Consider the following 21101-nt stretch of genomic DNA (forward strand, 5'->3'; position numbering starts at 1 on the left):
ATGTAATATTCTTTAATGTCCTTTAATATAAGGGAATCATTTAGGTTGGAAGTTTGTAAACACAAAGGAGAATTAATAATTATTTCAGTAATTAAAAAAAGTCCAAAAACTACAAAACTACTTAGTTGTGCAAGAGTCAAGTTTATTAAGATAAATCACTGACCTAAATGTTCTCACCTTCACTTTGATTTATATTGCAAAGCACTTAAACTGTTAAAAATGCGGAAAGCATAAGACAGTTTCAGAAATTTTAACAAAGCATCTGGATTTACATTTACATTTGGAACATGACCATAAAATGGTTTAACAGTCACAAATCTAATGCTGCTAACTGCTCCAGCATTTTAAAGGTCCGTATTTAAAGAAATTACCTGAGAAGCTCCAAAAGTAGCACCAAAATGCCCAGCATGGGTTCAACAATACAGATCATGGTAATACCAGACTGTCTCACCTGCCCCAGGCAGACAGTACCCTGTTGGGCAGCATCAACCTCTTAGCAACATAATTACAGTCCTTAGCAACAGTTCTGGGTCCTTAATGTTCTGTTCTCATTTTACAAGTCAGAGCTTGCCCAGTGTCACCAATGTGCACAGGAACACTGCAGTGAACAGTATAACTCCACTGACGATCCCAATACAAAGCCATGGCACGTTCTCTTTCCATAGAACTTCTGAAGTATATCCATAACCTGAAAACAATTTAACATTGTGAATTTTGAACAGGACCATTTAATTCAAATTCAAAGACAAACTCAGCATAACGGTTATAAAGACTGTTGAACTAAGTGAAAGAAAAAGTGGCTAAATTGCTTGCATTACATTAGTAGATTATAACGTCACTCTGCATGTGTTTACATGGTCTTATGTCAAAAAACTGCTGTTCTGGAATGACCATAGGCTAATTAAGACCTTCCAATTGGGATGTGTTCAGGTTTCACTCTGAGTTATAATTAACCATTGGAACTCGAGCAAGAAAATGCAACCTGACTTGTGAAAAGATGACTGGGTCATATTTCCTAATGCTACAAACATGACACATTTACTAATCAACATTATGGAACCTTTTTGTGTTGTATTTATTTTTTAGGGTTACATGTCTGCTAAATTAATACTTGGATATTTCTGCTAAATGCTGTTTTAAAAGTCTTTCAAACAGCATTAAAATAATCCAGAAATTTATGTAGAATGTCTGTCCAAACGTACTTGGTGTTGGAAAGAAATAAAAGCTCTTTTATGCGCTTGGTACATGAAGTGCATGAATATTACTTTCTGAAGTTGCTGTCTGGTAAATTCCATTTGTATGTAGAGATCACTGGTATACCAGTCCTTCCAGTCTCAGCCACTGAACTCTCTGCTATGTCCTTTCTTTTGACTGGGCTATATTTCACTATATTTCACTTTGACTGGGCTATATTTCACTATATTTCACTTTGACTGGGCTATATTTCACTATATTTCACTTTGACTGGGCTATATTTCACTATATTTCACTTTCACTGGGCTATATTTCACTATATTTCACTTTCACTGGGCTATATTTCACTATATTTCACTATATTTCACTTTCACTGGGCTATATTTTGCCCATATGGCAACAGACGTCTGTTGTAAACAGCAGGTAACCCAAATGTGTGGGGTCAAACACATGCCTCAACCTATTACCTGAACACTAGACTTCAGGTGCCATCTTTTTAGGAGATTATGTTCTTAGAGGTTCATTTTTACATTAATTTCCTTAATGTCAGTCATACTCCCCCCCCCCCCTTTTTTTTCATATTTGGTATTGCTAGCAGATTGGTGTGTGTAGAATACTGACAAAATATCACTAACATAGTAACTAATATAGTAGAAAATGTGAGGTATTATGTTAAAATTGTTACACTAGGCTTTTCCCCTTGGTTACACTGTCAAATTAATTGAGAAATGTGGCTTTACTCAAATTATTACAGCTCTCTCAACGGTTGGAAAATTACATCTTTGGGTGGTCAGTAGGATTAGTCCTCATTACATTACCTTCCAGAGGATCCTGCTCTGATCCTGCACTGTCAGCACTGGCACCAGAGATTAACCCAACAATGTCAGTGGTAATTCTGGCCTGTGGTGGTAGATCTGATATCACTAGAAGGAAAGATACTGTAATTACATTACTATATAAATATTGCAGTGCTAAAACTATACATAATTGCAACAGCCATTTCAATCATCCATTCCAGACCAGTGCATACATCGCTTAGAAAAATTCTACATTTTATAGTCCAAAGAGATTTTTAGACTATACTGTCAAATTGGATCTGTGCAATTGGGTCCTAAGATCCTAGCAAGCACCAAGGTAGGAATCCTCCAGTTCAACTGGTCTAGTGACAAAGCCCTTCTGTTGTTAGAGCCATAGACTACCATTACAGTACCTCTCACAGAATCATGTACTGTAGTGCTGTCTTCTCTGTCATGAGTGTTTAGTCCAGTAAACTCCATGCTGGTGCTAGATTTGGTATTATCCGTGACACCAAAGGCTTTCTCCATCCGCAATGTATCATCAGGTGTAAATGTTTGAAAAACTGGACAAAAAAGATTAATGCACACAATATTAGCTGCAACTAATAACACCATTTGAAGTTGTAATTTTTTCCCTGTTTCTTTATGGAATTTATTGAGAAATGTGGCTTTAATGAACTTTTTACAGCTTGTTTGTAATGGCTGTCAGTGGGTGGCAAATTAAATCTTTGGGTAGTCAGTAAAACTAGTACTCATTACCTTCCAGAGGATTCTGCCCTGTAGAGCTATCAGAACTGGCACCAGAGATTAACTCAACAAGGTCAGTGGTCATTCTGGCCTGTGGTGGTAGGTCTGATATCACTAGAAGGAAACACTGTAATTATGTATAGTTCACACGTCACTCCACCGATGCGCTCCCTTCAATGGCTTCCAGTAGCTGCCCACATCAGATTTAAAACCTTGATGTTTGCCTTCAAAGCAAAAAATGGACCAGCCCCTCCATACATGATGTCGGTGGTCAAAGCCCAATCTGCACCTTGATTACTTTGAACCTCAAGTACAGCTTGGCTTGAAATACCATGCTTTAAGTCTCATGGAAGGCAAGCATTGAGACTATTCTCTGTCTAACCCTGCTCCTATGTTGACTAACTAAAACTCTAGTATTTACTGTCGTGTATTGTTTATTGCACTGATTGTTGTCCGAGATTGTGTATTTTGCACTTCTAGTCATCAGCATTGATCCCTGTATTTCAACAGTATTCTAGTTGAACTCTAACCTACTGTACTGGCTAGGATATATTCTATGAGTAAATGACTTTTATTAGTAGCTCTGAATAAGAGTGTCTGCTAAATGCTGCAAATGTATATTAGATTACTAAGTAAATATTGGTAATGCAAAAACTATACATAATTGCAACAGCCATTTCAATCATCCATTCCAGACCAATGTTTCCAATGTCTGAACCATTCAATCCTGATACATCACTTTTCACAAAATTCTACGTTTTATAATCCAAAGAGAACAGGTTCACTGTTCAAACACTGTATTTTACAGCTCTCCATTTTAAGATGCTGTTATCAAATTACCATTGCAGTACCTCTCACAGAGTTCTGTACTGTAGTTCTGTCTTCTCTGTCATGAATAATTATTCCAGTAAGTTCCATGCTGGTGCCTGATTTGGTCTTCTCTGTGACACCAAAGGCTTTCTCTGTCCATGCTGTATCACCTGGTGTAAATGTTTGGAAAACTGGACAATAAAGATTCAAGCACACTGTATAAACTGCAATTAATTGTACTATTTGAAGTTGTATTTTTTCCCTGTTTCTTTGAGGAATTTATTGAGAAATGTGGCTTTAGTGAACATTTTACAGCTTGTTTGTGACTGCTTGCAAATTATATCTTTGGTTACTCTGTTGAATTAATGCTCATCACATTATCTTATTAGCTTCTAATTAGCTTGTCTTCTAACATCAGCCTTTTAGAAAACTTTGGGTACTTAGTAGAACTAGTACTCATTACCTTATTAGTTTCTAATTGGGTTATCTTCTAAAGATACTTTTTATATCTTGTTTGTGATGGTTGTCAGTATTTGGCAAATTAAATCATTACTCATTACAGTACCTTCCATGGCATTCTGTTCTGTAGTGCTGTCAGCATTTCCACCAACGATTAACCCAACAAAGTCAGTGTTTATTCTGGCCTGTGTTGGTAGGTCTGATATCACTAGGAACATACTGTAATTAGATCACTAAAAATGACACTGCAAAAACTGCATATAGATCCAATAGCAATTTCAACCACCCATCAGTTCTTCTTACTTTGACTTTGCAATCAGGAATAGCAAAAAAAAAAAAAAAAAAATTCCAGAATCTGTTGTGGAATATTTTCTGCAAATGCATTTGACATTGGTAGAAAAAAACTATGAGCTTGGCCCTTAAAGTACAATCATGACAAAATGGGGGAAAAAGCTAAAGATTGTGTATTGTTTTCATAGGTAAATTCACTATAGTATCCATTGTAGTATTCAATGAAATGTAAATTAATTTCATGGAATTTTAGCAGATTTCAAAATGACCTAATGGTTGTCAGGGATCAAACAATTAAATCATTCTTATAGGCACTTTCATGAAATGGTACTTGCCTGTCCAGATAGTTCTGATATCACTAGAAAAAAACTCATTATAATAAGGTTATTGTAATACCAGTGATAGTAGAAGAAGTAGCAGTAATAATAATAATAATAATAATAATAATAATAATAATAATAATGTCATTAAGCCTGCATCAGTTAAGTAAAGGTTTTGGCATGCGCTTTGAGAGGTTGTCATGCTATGACCTCCCTGCCAAAAAATAAACATGCACAATCTAAGGCATACAGTGTAGGTCCATATATGTGTGAGAAATCTTTGAATTACCTGTATTTCTGCATGAATGTGTGATCTTATTATGATTTAAATCACAATGAGAAAGACCTTTAGTCCTATGGTAACATGGAAGACAAGTATTGTATCTTTAAGATAATATTGTATCTTTATTGAACAAACTGAACAAAATATTTAAATAGGCTCAGTCTTAGAAAAAGTCTGTGAATTCATACATGTAATATTCAGTCTTACCTATTTATTGGCAATACCTTTAACCAAATGCTTAATGTAGCTGTTTATCAATCCTGCACAGATGTGGGGGATGTGTTTTGTTGCTTTTTATGGTGCATCGTCAACACTGATGTTATCAAGCACAAAGGATTTGCAGATCATTAACTGTCACCCTAGGAACTGTCCCTTTGGATTCCATAGCATTTATAACCCCTTATAGTTTTATTAGTTTCACTTCTAAACTCACCTCTTTATAGGTGTTTTTGTGATGGTTGTTAATAGTTAGCAAATTAAATCTTTTATTTAGGGCTCATTACTCTACCTTCCACAGTATTCTGCACTGTAGTGCTGTCAGTATGGGCACCAGTGATTAACTTAGCAAGGTCAGTGGTCATTCTGGGCTGTGGTGGTAGTTCTGATATCACTAGAAGTAAAGACAATGTAATTAGATCACTAAAAAATTATAGTGCTAAAAATACACATAAGTGAAACAGCAATTTATATTGTGTACTCAACACCAATTTGACTTATTTTCACTTTTTGATAACTGCCTTTACTACTATCAATAATAATATAGTATCTTTATTGTTTTACATAAGAATCCTATAAATTAGCAGTATTAGTAAGTTAACATTGTTGGGATGACCTTCAAGAGATTGCATGACATCAACAGTAGAATAACCATCAAAATAGAAACAAATGTACAATTTTAGGCAAGCAGTGTGAGTCAATATATGTGTGAGAACTCACTGAATTACTTGGATTTCTGCATGAATGGCGCATAATTGTGATGATATGATTATTTAAATCACAATGATAATGACTACTAGTCCTATAGTATCGTGCTTTATTGAACAGATCTTTATTGGATTAGATTTCAATAGTCAGGGTCACTGGTAGAAAGATTTTGTGAACTCGTACATTTATTAACTATTCTTACCTATTTTTTGATAGTAACTTTAACCAAATGCTAACGGTAACTCCTAATTAGTCCTGCACAGAGGAATTATGAGGAATTGTTTTGTCCCTTTTTATGATGCAACATCAACACTGGCATTATAAAGTGCAAAGGATTTGCAGATCATTAACTGTTACCATAGGGACTGTGTCCTTACACACCCAGTAGAACTAGTACTCATTACATTACCTTCCAGAGGATCCTGCTCTACAGTGCTGTCAGCACTGGCACCAGAGATTAACCCAACAAGGTCAGTGGTCATTCTGGCCTGTGGTGGTAGGTATGATATTACTACAAGGAAATACACTATAATTAGATCATTACAGTGAAACAAAAACACATAGGTAGGACAGCTATTTATATTGTGTACTACACACCATTTCTACTTATTCTGATTTTGTGATAAGGAAAGATGAGGCTTGTGTGGAATATTTTTTCCAAAAGTATTTTCCATTTTGGAAAGAAAAAAAAACCTCTAATGAACTTGTCCTTCAAGCACGGTCTTGACAAAATATGGAAAATACAAAGATGGTAGAATACTTTTCAGACTCAATGTCGAGGTGAAGAACACAGGTGATAAGGCGCTGATGGTTTAACATGCACCAACTGTATGAATCAAAAGCACAATATGGACACCACGGATGCCAGATGGAGGCTGCTGTCAGGAAGGCACCTTCACAAGTTAAATTTACTGTGGCATTCTTTGCTACATTCAGTGGAATGCAAACTAGCAATTTTCAAAATTATGGGACGTCACTGCTCAGACAATTAAACCATTTCTTACAGGTACTTTCAAGAATTGGTGCACATCACTCTAATTCTATTTCATTTACACTGTATGCCTGGCTTACTGCACATCAAGTTTAAAACCCTTCTACTATGGCCTAGCACACCCATATTTAGCTGTAATCTTGCATCCACACTGCCCTGTCAGAACACTTAGGTCCTCTGATGCTGGTCTTCTTACTGTCCCAAAATTCAGATTGGTTACCACTGGGGACAGATCTTTTAGTGCTGTAAACTATGAAGTACTCTACTTCAGTCTCATTCTCTTCCCTCTTTTAAACCACAACTGAAAGCTTTTATCTTTTCTCAGTAAAGATGGCTTCTTACATTGCAACCTCACAATAAATTATGCTATTGGTTAGTGTTTTTTGTGATGACTCCTCAACACAGATGTATCAAGTGCAAAAGATTTGCAGAACATTAACTGTAACCCTATGAAATGTGTCACTGGTTTGAGGATTCTGCAGGTCAAATGCATACATGAATTGATTCAGTGAACACTTTACTCCACATAGCATCTTTGGGGAGATAATTTTCCTAGAGGTTTACATACATTTTGACTGTGATTTTCAAAATATGTTGAATAAACTTCCTCTAATCTACCATTACAGTTTTCTCCTCGTTCCATTGTGGGATTCATTGTGTAATGTAACTTTAGCCTTTCACAGTATTAAAACTCTCAAAATATTTTACTCATTACATTACCTTCCAGAGGATCCTGCTCTGTAGTGCTGTCAGTACTGCCACCAGAGATTAACCCAACAAGGTCAGTGGTCATTCTGGCCTGTGCTGGTAGATCTGATATCACTAGAAGAAAACACACTGCAATTAGCTCACTAAACAACAATTACAGTTTAAAAACTATGTGTAGGTGCAACAGCCATTTACATTCTCCATTCCATACCATTTCCTCCATGAATGGCACATATTTGTCATCTTAGCATAATTTAAATCACAATGAAAGACTTTCATTCCTATCGTAACATATGAATAAATTGGGCAATGTATTTAAACAGTCAAGGTCCATGGTAGACAAAGTCTGTAACTTCGTTCATTTATTAGATATTCTTACATATATATTGATATTAACTTTAACCAATTGCTTCTAGAAGCTACTAATTAATCCTGCACATCTGTGAGGACATTTTGTCTCTTTTTATGTTGTATAGTCAACACTGATGTTATCAAATTCAAAGGATTTGCAGATCTTTAACTGTCACACTAGAAACTGCCACTTGTTTGAGGATTCTACAGCATTTATAACTGCTTTAGCTTCTAATTAGCTTGTCTTCTAAAGTAACCATTTTATTACTTGTTTGTGATGACTGTCAGTGGTTGACAAATTAAATCTTTACTCATTGCAGTACCTTCTATGGTATTTAGCTTTGTAGTCCTGTTAGCACTGGCACCAACAAGGTCAGTGGTCATTCTGGCCTGTGTTGGTAGGTCTGATATCACTAGAAGGAAACACATTATAATTAGATCACTAAATATATATTACTATATGCCATTTCTACTTAATTTGACTTTGTGATAAGGAAAGACATCAGATATTCAAAAGCTTATTATTCACTAATTAGATCACTAAATAAATATTGCAGTGCAAATACATGTAAGCACATATAGACTCATTATGATATGGAAAAGTATGACGCTCCCATGGAATATTTTTTCCACAAGTATTAGATATTGGAAGGAAAATTCCTCTTTTATGAGCTTGGCCCTTGAAGCACGACCACAACAAAGAGTGAAAAATCTGACAATAGTAAATACTTTTCATGTATAAATTCACTGTTGCATTCAATGAAATGTAACACTTCCATTGTCACAAAGCAGTCCTGATACACTTACAAAAATTCCACATTATTATCAAAAGAAAGTGCAGTACATCTGTCCACTGAAATATGCTGTTAGGTAGCATCACACAAATATAAAAGATTTGATTTGTAGATAATATCAAAATTGGTTCTGAGATTCTAGCAAGCACCAAAGCAGGAATCCTCCAGTTCCACTGGTCCAGTGCCACAAAGCCCTTCTATTGTTAGAGCCATAGAATATCATTACAGTACCTCTCACAGAATCCTGCACTGTAGTGCTGTCTTCTCTGTTATGAGTTATTAGTCCAGTAACCTCCATGCTGGTGCTAGATTTGGTATTCTTTGTGACACCAAAGGCTTTCTTCATCCAAGCTGTATCATCAGGTGTAAATGTTTGGAAAACTGGACAAAAAAGATTAATGTACACTATATAAGCTGTAAGTCTTGCACCAGATGATACTATCACATAAATAATTTTATGCCTATCAAATTAATGTCCTAGAGAGCCACAGCATGGAGTTTGAGAGCAGTGTCAAACTAAATTTAGAACCCCATATCAATTCAGAGGTTGCCAAACACGAGAGGTTGCCAAACAAAAGATTTTTTGCTAGGTTTATATGCACACAGTAATCAGAAGTTGGCTATTCTAACAGGCTTACATAGTTTACATTTTTTCTTTCATTCCTACACACAGAAAACAGAACGATGTTTTCATTTTGCAAGTGGCTTGCAGGTCTTTGAGCAACTTCAAGAAATGTTTGAATTTCTCCCAATGTCCAAACATCATCTACTGTAGCATTACTGTGAACTAGCCATGGACAGCCACAATATTGTAATGTAATACTGAAATATCTAACAGAATCAGAAATTCCAGACGTGGAGAGGATAGCAATACTATGGCAAACCCATCGCTGCAGTAAGCTCTTGGGAGTAACACACTCAGCTTGCCTACCTATCTGTTACCCTTTTCAGTGAACCCAACAGCACAGTTGGGACTCCCTGAACTTGATCCTCCTAGCTAGTGATATAGTACATGCCATAGATGGTTTAAAGATATAGGGACTAAAGCCTGAATGAAACATAGCCTAATGAGAGAAGACTTCCTGGTATGTTTATGTCACTCATGACATAACTCAGAGACAACTCAGAGTTTATGATTTCATGCCCCTTTGTGGTGCTTTATGTCAAATAGCTAAAAGGTGACGTTATACCCATTTACTCTCCTTACCCTAGTCTGTGACAGACCTCTTTAAGCCACAATAGAAATGTAAGTATTCCATTTGTTTATAAATATATTTATGCATAAGTAATCAGTAGAACTAGTACTCATTACATTACCTTCCAGAGCAGGCTGCTCCGTAGTGCTATCCATTTTAGCATCAACATCCAACCCAGTAAATTGAGTAGTAGTGCTTGGCACAGCTTGGAACAGAGGTGGCTCTGAGGTCACTTGAAGGAAACACTGTAATTAGATCACTAAGCAAAAAAGTACAGTGTTTAAAACCCCACACAGCTGCAACAGGTAGAGCTCTTCCACTTGTTTTGATTGAATACTATTAGGTAGCACCATACAGATCTTGCAGATTTGATTTGTCACAGAATATAATGACAAAATTGGATTTGGACTGTTTGGTTCTGAAATAATAAAAAAAATATCTAAACAGGAATATTCCTGTTACATTGGCCTAACGTCCTAAATCTCCAAACCCATTCAATAAATAACTACATATTAAATGTTTCCATCTGTGCGAATATAAATAATGAAATTATCAATCTTATTTATTTATTTATAGTATACAACTGTATTTAATGAACACATGTATCTGACTGATACTAAAACATTAACATTAATGGAAATGTAAAAATGGCTGATTCTGAGCTAATACTGAAGATCCAGTTGAATAAGATAAAACCATTACTTGCAATACACAGATCAGCATTTCTTCCATTAAATAATACATTTTTTCAAAGAATATTTTCATTTAATATAAAATCTTTTCACTAATCACATTTAGAAATTAATTTGATTTGCAGACAGCTTTGGCAAATTGTCAAATAAGAGACCATATTTTCAGTGTCAGTATGGGATACCTTGTGCACAACACAGCTATGGTTTTGCAGCGCTAATGCACCCGATTCCCCCCCCCACCCCCAAACTATTCATGCAGTCCCCTGGGCCCACCACAATATGTTGCACCTGTAACAGTGAGAGTGTATGCCTCAGGATGACCCCTTCGTGGACCCTCAAAATCGTTGGTCTTATAGAGGCATCTGTAAACACCTTGGTCCAAAACCTTCGTTGACTTGATGGTCAGGGAAAAGTTGCCCTGGCTGACTTCCTCTTTGGAAGGTAATAACTGGCTCTGGGAGCCACCATCTTTGGTGACCATGCCGGATTCGAGCAGCAGGACCTGTATGTCATCTTTCAGCCACTGGATATACATATTCTCCCAGTGTTTATTTTTGGGCATTTTACCGAAGCAGGGCAGTGTGACATCCTCACCCTCCAAAATGAGAGTACGAGCATCAGGAAATGGTGGGGCTTCAATGAGGAAAGAAAATGGTGAGCTAGTGTAATGTCATTAGCCTTTGTATGTCTTCTGTTATGTAGTCTTTTACCATACAAAATTATTGGCAACAGCATGATAGCAAAATTCAGAAGTACTCACGCAAAACGTTAAGTGTCACTATGCTTATGATCATCTTCCCCTGCCATAGACACTCATATATGTCTGTATCACTCATTATTGCATTGGTCAGTGTCAAGGAGAAGTCCCCTTCCAAGGTCTCTGATTGGAGCAGCTCCACACGCCCCTCATATTCCTTCCCAGCCACCACCTGGCCATCCAGGAAAGAAGCCACATCTTTGCCCATGACCTGCCATTTCACATCGAGCTCTCCTCCACCATAGGCTGAGCTGTTGCAGGGCAGGAACACTGTGCCACCAAATGGGACATCCTCCACACTGATCTGAGTGATCACAGCTAGACATGCTTTGTTGTAGTACAGATGGTACAGAATGTGACACAAAGTAAGAAATAAACAAAAGGTTTAAGAATGTGAGTATTCAGGCACTTTCTATGTACTTTAATAATCAGTCTTCAAATAATCACACAATCTGGTCTGACTTACCTGTTAGGGCTGATGCTAAAATCACTACATGACCAAAGACGTTCATTTAGCCAGGAAATTGCTCTCAAAAATTCAGAGAGCAGTAGAGGCTAAAATACAAAAAAAGCAATAACACTGTACAACAATAAACCAAAGGGGCAAGATGATCATATTGATCATATTGTGGAGTCACATTTGAATATGACTACAAAAATGTTAAGGCATAGTAATAAAAATGAGGTCACATATACAAATAAAATAGCCGGAATAAATAAATAAACTACCAAACAATTTAATAAATGAATGAACCTATGGATCATGAAATGAAATAATTTGCCATATGACCTTGTTAGTAGCTTCATCATCCTAGCCATAAAACAGCTGTTTGGATTGGATCGTTTCCAATTTGGATGCAATCACACACACACACACACACACACACACACACACACACACATATATATATATATATATATATATATATATGTGTGTGTGTGTGTGTGTGTGATTGCATCCAAATTGGAAACGTTGGAAATTGGAAAATATGTGTGTGTGTGAAATTATATATATATATATATATATATATATATATATATATATATATATATATATATATATATATATATATACATATACATATATATATATATATATATATATGTATGTGTATGTGTGTGTGTGTGTGTGTGTGTACTACATTATGTTCCATATAACTCAGAAGAGGGTTCTGTTTTAATGTATCTTAAAGTCATAGTTCTAAATATTTTAACCTTTAAACTGTCATCGAAGACATTAAATTAAGTCTACTATTTTAATGCTTAGCCTATGATTTCATATAACCCACTTAAACTTTTTCAGATCAGCTACAAGTGAGACTACTTATTTCGAATAAACACTCGAAGAAAAAAATAATTAATGAAAACATTTGAAACAGCCTCGCATCAATTAAACAAACCAGTTAAAATATTTTTGCAGCTCATGATAACCAAAGGAAGGTGTCGATGTTGCTACCAAAAAAAACATGAATCCCTGTGTATGAAACCGGTAAGAATCCGTAAAGGCGAGGTCCGAAAACAGGAACAAAACATATACTTACCGAAGTGAAAAAACAAGTTTAAAATGTCACTGATAAGAGACGCTTAGCTGTCGGACGTGCAGCATTGAAACGCGGCTCTTTTAGACACCCTTCCAGATATGCTGGTCGCCTCTCGCGTTTCAATCCAACGCATTACATTACGATTTACTCCAGAGACACAATAAATGTGACGTTGGCTGGAAAGGAAGCAGCTGTGTGCAAACCATACCCTCGCAGCTCTGTGGTGTAAGACATGTTTAAACAGGGTAACCATATTTTCGTTCTCCAAAGAGGACCCATGTGGGGTGTAAATACAAGGGTATTAATTATGCTTACTTACATGACCAATAACTGCCTTCAGAGCCTATATGTCCAGATGATCTTGTTTTTCCGCATTTAGCTGACACTAGACACTTTTCAGTAGTTTTGATATACCCAGGTATAGGTTCCTGAAGATTGTTTTACACAGGAAAATGCTGTTTTAAGACACACGTGCCACCTAACTACTTATAGTAATTTGGCCTAATATAGAGTTCCATATAAATTGGTAACTGCTTTAATTATGTCCGATTTATTTATAACTTGCTTTATAACGCATACATACATAGAATGTTATTTAATCGGAGTGCGATGAAGTGAGTGTAACATTTATATGAATATTTTTTCCTCTATCTGCGTTTGGGTATTTTTAGGCTTTGTTAAGGCGCCTTAAGGCACTTATTGTATCCTCTCCGGCCATGCGCTTCGGTGAAGCGAGAAAACGGGACCTATAATGTAGAGCGACGACAATGCTTAAAAACTGCCGCAGTGTACAGCGACACTGAAGTAACGTCAAATCCCGGACATTTTATAAATTCCGACTGGACAAATTTTTTAGGTCCCAACTGCAGGACGCAAAACCATAAGTACACGAAATTTAATTTGCCCAAGCAAATTCGTGTGTACACGCTGGCTAGTTAACACGTTTTATAGTTACGTCATGGAGAAATCTGAACAGGGTAATTTTAAACTATAATCAAACGTTTCGTAACGACAAGGACCATGTAATGTAGATAAAAGAATGGAACAAAGACAAGCTCATTTAATGTATCATACTTAAGATTAGAAAGACGAGCAGCAGTAGGCGGCTACATATTTCAACCAGATTTGACCCTGAAATAACACCCAATCAGATGGTTCTGAAATAAATGTCTTTTTGTCATAAAAATACAGATGATTATACTGACTCAAATTTCAACATTTGTCCAATAAAAGGTTTGTAAAGTATGTCTATGTGGTTAAGAGATCACTTCTGAGGCTATATAAGCGGAAAGTACTACGTAAAACTCCTTCAAGTAAAGTCTTGAGAAGCATGTGCGCACACACCCCCAGCCCCACCCCCTCAGAACTGTTCATGTCTTACACTTAGCATACGGCAGGGACATAGTTTGACAACATTTGTTAAAAACCTTCACATTTAAGAGTAAGAGTAAAAAACAAAATCAACAAACTAGAACATCAGAAAAGAATCAACCTCTATTAGCATGTCTGAATTTGGTCAATTGTGATGGCAAATGTTGCTGCAAATGACCTTGGGCCCTGTGTATGTACTGTAAGTCCACCTTACTCATATGGCCTTTCAAGCCAGATATAGCACAGAACACTTCAGCATGACAAACTCTGGACACATTTCCTAAAGTAGAATTTCTCACTTAGCCAAACAAACAGCAAGCCTGTCCAAAAGAGGAACGAGGCATTCCTATTGGACAGTCCTAACACTTGTGTCAATTCCTTTGAGTCCTGAAGCCCCACAGTTACACACACAGCAGGCCATGGTGGGCTGAAAGGAGGCAACTGGGTTTCAGGTCCTCCAGCTATAGGAGTGGTCCCTCACATGCAGCTGCCTTAGAGCAGCCTTGCCCAGTGTGGCTGGCTCCACAAGCTGCTCCACCGTGCTGTTTTGCAGGCCGCACGCACTCAGGTCCTGTGCTGCGGTCACCTGGGCGGGGGGGGGGACGACACCTTAATGGTTAGGCTGTGTAAAGGAATTCTGAGAGAAATTGGTGAAATTACTTAACGAGCACAGGTCAACTTTTCACAGTAAAATTCAACGGGGACATAGATCTTAAAGCCCAGTTGGAAGGTCTCGTTCTAAGTGTCATTGACATGAAAGCTATTTATACAGAATGCTGGCAACCAAAAATATGTGCTGTCACACTCACTCCAGCCCTTAGGGTCCTCAATCAGTGAACTTATTTACTCTGCCACAGATCAGTCTGAATTGAATTTTATCAATGTAGCTTTTAATAAAATTCAAACTGATGATGGTTCTTTGCTTCTGATAACCAGTTTAACTTTCTTGTAAGAAGCTGAAGTGATTTTTTTATGTCATGACAAGCCTACATAGTTCTAAATATATATTTGGCGTAAGAATTAAACGGGGTATCAAACCTGCAAGTCTTGAATAAGAATGAATTTTCACACATTTGAACTGATGAGTACATGACAGGGTGGGCATTATATTAATATTAAACAATTTATTATTTAGTATAATCAACAGTACTACTAAGTAGTACAATGCAATTACTTCATATTTACCATTAAAGAATCAACCCCTGCATGAAATTAAACGCTGATCAGGTTAAAGAAATCTTTTAACTCATGTCTGTAACGTGCTGATACAGTACCAGTTAACACCCTGGTCATGAACTAGGTTTGTATAGCGTAATGAGTAACAATGCTGCCTCTTCCATGGTGGAGATCCCCCTCTGGACAAATGTGCCATGCTATACCTATAAGAGTCCTTGAGCAACTCTTAACATTACATTCACCTACCTTTGTAACATGCCTAAAATAGTTGCTCTGGATAAGGGTGTCTGCATAAAATATAAATATACAAATATGTATTTCTTTACTTGAGCATTACTCATCCAAGCACCCATTTACAAGCAACAAACCTGCAACTCAGGTTCGGTCGGCTTGACGACGGGCACGTTGAGAACAGCGCTGGGCTCGTGCGTGTACAGCCCCACGGAGAACTCTCCTCTCTGGGCGGGTCTCAGGAGCTGCGTGAGCGCATGCAGTGTGTGGGGCATGATGGGCCCAGTCACCTCCAGACTGCATATGTCCTTGTAGGCCGCCCTCTCCTGGGTCTTCACGTTCATACTCCGTGCCTGGACAGGAAGAATGTGGAGAACACCGGTCTGCTCACGCATGACACAGGTAGTCATCAAGGTGGGCAGTCGTAGCTCAGTGGTTAAGGTACTCGACTAGCAATCAGAAGGAAGTTCAAGCCCTATCACTGCCAAGGTGCCACTATTCAGCCCTTATCTGTCAATTCTCAAATTGTATTTGGTTATAATTGTCAGATGCTTTGGATAAAAGCTTCAGCTAAATGCAACGTAAATGTTGCCTGAGGGGTAGAGGAGATTATATTTAAGACAAATTATGTAATCACACAGGAAGTGGTCATTTGGCACTGAGCTTTACACTAATCACTACGGATCCAAGTAGGTGGGGTGTCACACACCGAACAGGTGCTCACCTTCAGCGTGTGCAGGGTAGCTCCTCTGAATGGGGACGGTGCCAGCAGTGTCGGGGGCAGGCCAGCCTGAGAGCCGGTTCCGGCCACCAGGCTCTTGCAGTTGATAAGGAAGTTGATGAGGGTGAAGGTGTTGGAGCCCTCCACCAGCACCACCGACTCTGGTCTGTGGTCCATCCGGACAGCGTTGTGCTCCTTACGTCTGCCAGGAGAGCGAGGGGCACATGTTTGATGTTGGTGTACTGCGCTGGTTATTAAACAGTTTTTTAGGTGGGGGGGAAAGTAGAAAGAAAGGGGAAAAAAACAAAAAAAACAAAAACAAAAAACACGCATCCGAATATTGGGCATTTTCGTGTCGCGTTCCGTGTGTGACAGCATCAAAAAAGACAGCAGTATATACATCTCATGTTAGTGTTAGAACTGGTACGTACAGACTGGCAGTGACAGTAATCAATTTTAACATACATCTTGATGAAGATTGCATCAGGCTTCTTGATTTTGTCCTCTACTCCCATCTCTTTCAGCCATGAGAACCCACCGCCATCATCGTCATCATCTATAGCCTCTTCATTATCGCTATGCTCTGATTTCCTAGAGCAGAAAGGGGAAGAAAAACAAGCAAACACATACACCTATCAGAAGATGATCCCTTTGTTCCTTTGCTTGCATAGTCTGAAATGCCCTGTTTCTCAGAAAACCTTATGCAGTTCACTGCAATTTTGACTACCACTGTATAATATATATCAATAAAAGTAGCCACCACTTCCAATGTGAATACTGGCATCCCATTAAAAATAACATGCAATGTGTAATATATGCAATGCAATTACTACATACTAGAAGCACTTACATGTTGGGTTCATTTTCAGTCTGCTGAGAGCCGTTATGCCGAGAGGAGCAGTACTCCTTGCTTTTCCTCTTTTCCTCCAGTAGAGGGAGTGAGAACTCTATCCCTACAAAGAATATAACAAGAGAATGGTAAACACTCTGGAATGACATGGAAATGCTGTGGTGTTCATCAGCTCCAAACCAGACTACCGGAAAACAAGAGAGTTCTAAACCACCTGATTTAATTAACTCGCTGCATCACTTGTAATACAATGCCAATGGGATTCTGGGGCAAATACTAAAGATGAGGTAACTTGAAAGTGGTAGATAAGAACAGTTCATGCAAGCATGTGTACAATCAGTCTTTATGCTGCACAGAATTCCAGTGCAGATCAGTTCACAAAGACTCATACTTAAAATTGAATTTAAATTTTAACAATGCAAAATTTTGTCCAGGACACATTCCATTTGCCCATGACAAATGATGCTTGCCCAAACTCCTTTCAATAACTTAAATGACCCTATTGCAAGGTGCTAAAGAAGTTTGAATGTAATGAAAAATTGGATGAAGCACCAGTTCTTTGATGAGACTATTACCACCATCAATGTGTCAAGATTCAGTCCCAGTCCAGACTAGTTTGTTCAAAGCAGCTCTACATTTGCTGTGTATTTTCTGCATTCAAACGCCTGTATGTGCCCATAATAAACTAAATGTACAAGGTACAATGTGGATTGTTTTTACCCTCAGCCTTCATGGCCTCTCGCAGTCCCCTAGTGGTGGGTGAGAGCAGTGCAGTTATAACTTTAGCTCCACTCATGCCTGCTGCTCTGAACAGCACCGTGAACTGGTAGGAGCAAACGTAGAAGTACGGACAGAGCTTGGCCTTGAGAAGACTGTACAGAGATGTGAGGCTCACCGACCTGTAGAACAAAGGAAAATTTCAGACATATACAACATAGATATTCGGAAACACGCGGTACACACTAGTAGCTAAACCGGAGACATTGAACATTAGACCATCAGAGCGATGACACAGGCAAGTGCATTACAACATTACAGGCCAACACACTGTATGGGCAAGGTTAAATTACAGATAAGCTTAGGAAAGTTCTCAAAATATTCCCCAAGCACCAAAGAGTTTTTTTTGCCCCCGCAGTTACGCCCCTTTCCCTACTCACCATTCCCCCATCAGGCTCTGCTGGAGTGCAGCGTCCTGCGCCCATGGCATGCTCTTGCTGTGAAATGCACGCTCCGCTCCAATCCTGGGGAACAAGGACAGCCATGGCAAAGAAGGGTGCTGCCAATACTGCAGACACTGTTGGAAAGCACAGCGCAGCTCAGCACAGCTGCGGGGCTCCTGCAAATAGGAAAGCAGCGATAACCAACCAGTGCCAAACAACTTCATCTTTATAATGTGACCTCGAAACAGAGTGATGTGACAAAAATGTTTTTCTATCAGGACATTACTCATTTTTTTTACCATACTTGTTAATGAGCCATAGCTACATCTGCCAAAGCAACAACTGCATTTATCTGAAAATAACTATTAAAATTGCCAGCAACGTGGTGTTTGATTATGTAGTTAACTGACAGTGCTGAATCTGTGAAGTAAAGCAATGTATTTTTTTTTGCACAATAATCCAGTGTCTATCATACATCTCACTTTTTCAGACAGGACAAGGTCAAGTGTGAATTCTACCTGGAGAGCCTGTGGCAGGGAAGTATATTTTGCCCTGCAGTGCAAACTCAGGCCCTGTGCTTCCTCCTGAGCCTTCAGGTGCTCAGCCCAGGAGAATGACTGGGGAGAGGTGAAGAGCAGTCGAGTCTTCAGACTCCAGTCAGCTGGATATTCTCCAAGTACTTCAGCGGCAGGTGTGCGACAAAGACCAGGGGCCTGCGGACTCTAGTTGGAGTTACAGAAAGACCGACCCATTAACCTTTGACGTACAAAAGCAGCACCGTAGAATGCTGGCAACGTGGTTATTTTCACAACCTTCGAGATGAAGTTGGATTTTTCTGCATCCAATATATCCTCCTCGAATAAAGAATCTTCAGAAAAAGAAGCAGGTTTCTCTGGCTGTGAAGAACAGAATCAATCGTTACATTCTTGCTTTCCTAAGCAGTGGCGTAATTGAGATTAACACACCTGAAAGAAAATCGTGAATCTGTCGGGTAACATGTATTTTGTTTTATCCTATAACACTCCGGGTTAGGATTTTTCATAGAAACATGTGCAAGTACGTTATAAGTCATTCCCACTGCCAACGTTAGCGGTTAAATGCTCAACCCTTGCCAGCGTGCGAACTATAGGTTACTAGGTTACTTATGCTGGTAACTAGTTAGATATTCTAGCTTGATAGCTAGCAACATAAAAATATAAAGTTAGCTACATATCTACAAATGCTGTAGTTAAACATTATATCAGCCCGATAACAGCTGTCTGTGTAATTACTACATGTCGACATTTGGCTATGTAACTAGCATAGCTAATGCTAGCTAGCTTACGTTTGGATGACTAGAAGATATCCAACCAACACCACCTCTCGAAAACAGCTGGGTAGTTTAACTTACCGTTTTCTGGTTTTCCTTTTGCTTCCCAGTACAGTCCAAAAGGTCGCCAAAGGAGGCGCCGCCACTGGCATTTTGTTCTCTTAAATGTCCCTCCTCGCTAAAAATGGCAAGCGACTTTCTGAACTCAGGACAATTTTCTGTACAGGATACCGCTCTCTTCTTTGGGCTATTATACGTGTTTTCAATGTTTGCGAAAGGATTTCTGCGCTTTATACCACCGCTTCGAGCCTCAGCATTTAACAGATGACCCGGTGAAAAGGGTCGGATGCCTGCTAACGTTGAAGTGCCGGAGCCTGTAGAAGCGCTTCGGGTGCCCTGCAAGCCTTCGCTGCGCGCCCTTTTCCTTCTCATTCGAAGAACATCGGACGGTTTTTTGAAGCTTGGAGAGTAGCAGCCTTGTTCTGACATTGTTGAGAACTAGATAAAGTAATCGTTTTAAGGCGCTAGCTAGCTGGCACACTACAAAAACCACACACAAATACGCTTACGCTCTTGTTGTGTTGCCTATGCCATTCCAAATTTCGCGCGTGACGTAAATACGTCAACGACGCGCGTTCCTAGCGAACTTCTTTAAGAGCGTGCTTAGTGCGTTCCAGTTACGCAATATTTTACCCAAGCCCGTGTACGTTTGTCAATCTTCATAAAATGCTTACAGTAAAAATTGTGCGTATGTGTACATGTTATAAAATCTACGCCCCCATAGATGCATTTTGAGGATCACCGTCCCAAATTTAGAGTCATCGACAGCTCTCCAAATTAATAGAAAAGATATAAGAGAAAGAATAACAGTAACCTTAACGTTTGTATTTGACGTTTGATGTTCATTAAAAACCTTCTCACGTAATCTGAAGCATCCAAATAATCAGTTCATTTAAGGCTTATATCATAACGCTGTGACCTCCATCTGCAAATGACGTTAGAGCTCTGGTAACCCGCATTCCCTGCCTCCAATGTTTTATAATACTGAACAGCATAATTATGACATTGATTTCATCATCAAATTTGTTTTAATTTATGAATTGCTGAGTAAACTGTACGCCTTCGCACACTTTTTTTTTTTTTTTTTTTTTTAAACACCTACTTTGTTTAATGTGATAAAGGAGCCGTAATTTTTAGACAAGCTAAGAGGACCAAATGGTTATATTCATATAGCCCATTATCTGGTTAAAGGAAATTTATATTCTGAATTCCATGACAAGTGGGATAAAGCTCAACCATTCAACACCTCCTCCTTCTGCCAGCTTCCCCTTATCTACACCTGCAATGTCAAGTTTTTAGATTAATGGAGCTGTGTTGCCTCTTGCCACTGGTAATTTCCCCCCTGTTCATCATTTGTGATTAATCACA

At 38.4% G+C, this 21101-nt stretch overlaps 2 protein-coding genes across 7 annotated transcripts; both read right to left on the reverse strand.

The window, feature by feature from the left end:
* Window positions 1-125: 125 nt before the first annotated feature.
* LOC113582620 (uncharacterized) lies at window positions 126-13239 on the reverse strand. 6 transcript variants are annotated; one of them, XM_081701116.1, is made up of 15 exons: window positions 13175-13239; window positions 12856-13073; window positions 11781-11869; window positions 11318-11641; window positions 10846-11190; window positions 9987-10097; window positions 8901-9050; window positions 8199-8288; window positions 7537-7638; window positions 6235-6336; window positions 3590-3718; window positions 2751-2852; window positions 2405-2554; window positions 2013-2117; window positions 126-688 (listed from the first exon to the last, which is right to left on the reverse strand). In XM_081701116.1, exons 3-15 carry the CDS (start codon window positions 11824-11826, stop codon window positions 561-563), a joined length of 1884 nt encoding a protein of 627 aa, XP_081557242.1. In that variant the 5' UTR covers window positions 11827-11869; window positions 12856-13073; window positions 13175-13239; the 3' UTR covers window positions 126-560. The 6 variants fall into 6 exon arrangements, with proteins under 6 accessions (XP_081557242.1, XP_026874279.2, XP_081557243.1 ...); XM_027018478.3 differs by lacking the exon at window positions 13175-13239 and having other exon boundaries at window positions 12856-13123; XM_081701117.1 differs by lacking the exons at window positions 2751-2852; window positions 13175-13239 and having other exon boundaries at window positions 12856-13124.
* A 638-nt stretch (window positions 13240-13877) lies between these two features.
* On the reverse strand, window positions 13878-20289 carry donson (DNA replication fork stabilization factor DONSON). The gene is made up of 10 exons (XM_035534940.2): window positions 19755-20289; window positions 19177-19260; window positions 18883-19086; window positions 18362-18540; window positions 17925-18103; window positions 17205-17307; window positions 16820-16945; window positions 16358-16556; window positions 15771-15986; window positions 13878-14812 (listed from the first exon to the last, which is right to left on the reverse strand). The coding sequence occupies exons 1-10, from the start codon at window positions 20160-20162 to the stop codon at window positions 14675-14677; spliced, it is 1836 nt and encodes a 611-aa protein (XP_035390833.1). The 5' UTR covers window positions 20163-20289; the 3' UTR covers window positions 13878-14674.
* Window positions 20290-21101: the final 812 nt, after the last annotated feature.

The sequence above is a fragment of the Electrophorus electricus genome, chromosome 18 (assembly GCF_041902795.1).
Source record: "Electrophorus electricus isolate QZ-2024a chromosome 18, ASM4190279v1, whole genome shotgun sequence".
Taxonomy (NCBI): Eukaryota; Metazoa; Chordata; class Actinopteri; order Gymnotiformes; family Gymnotidae; genus Electrophorus; species Electrophorus electricus.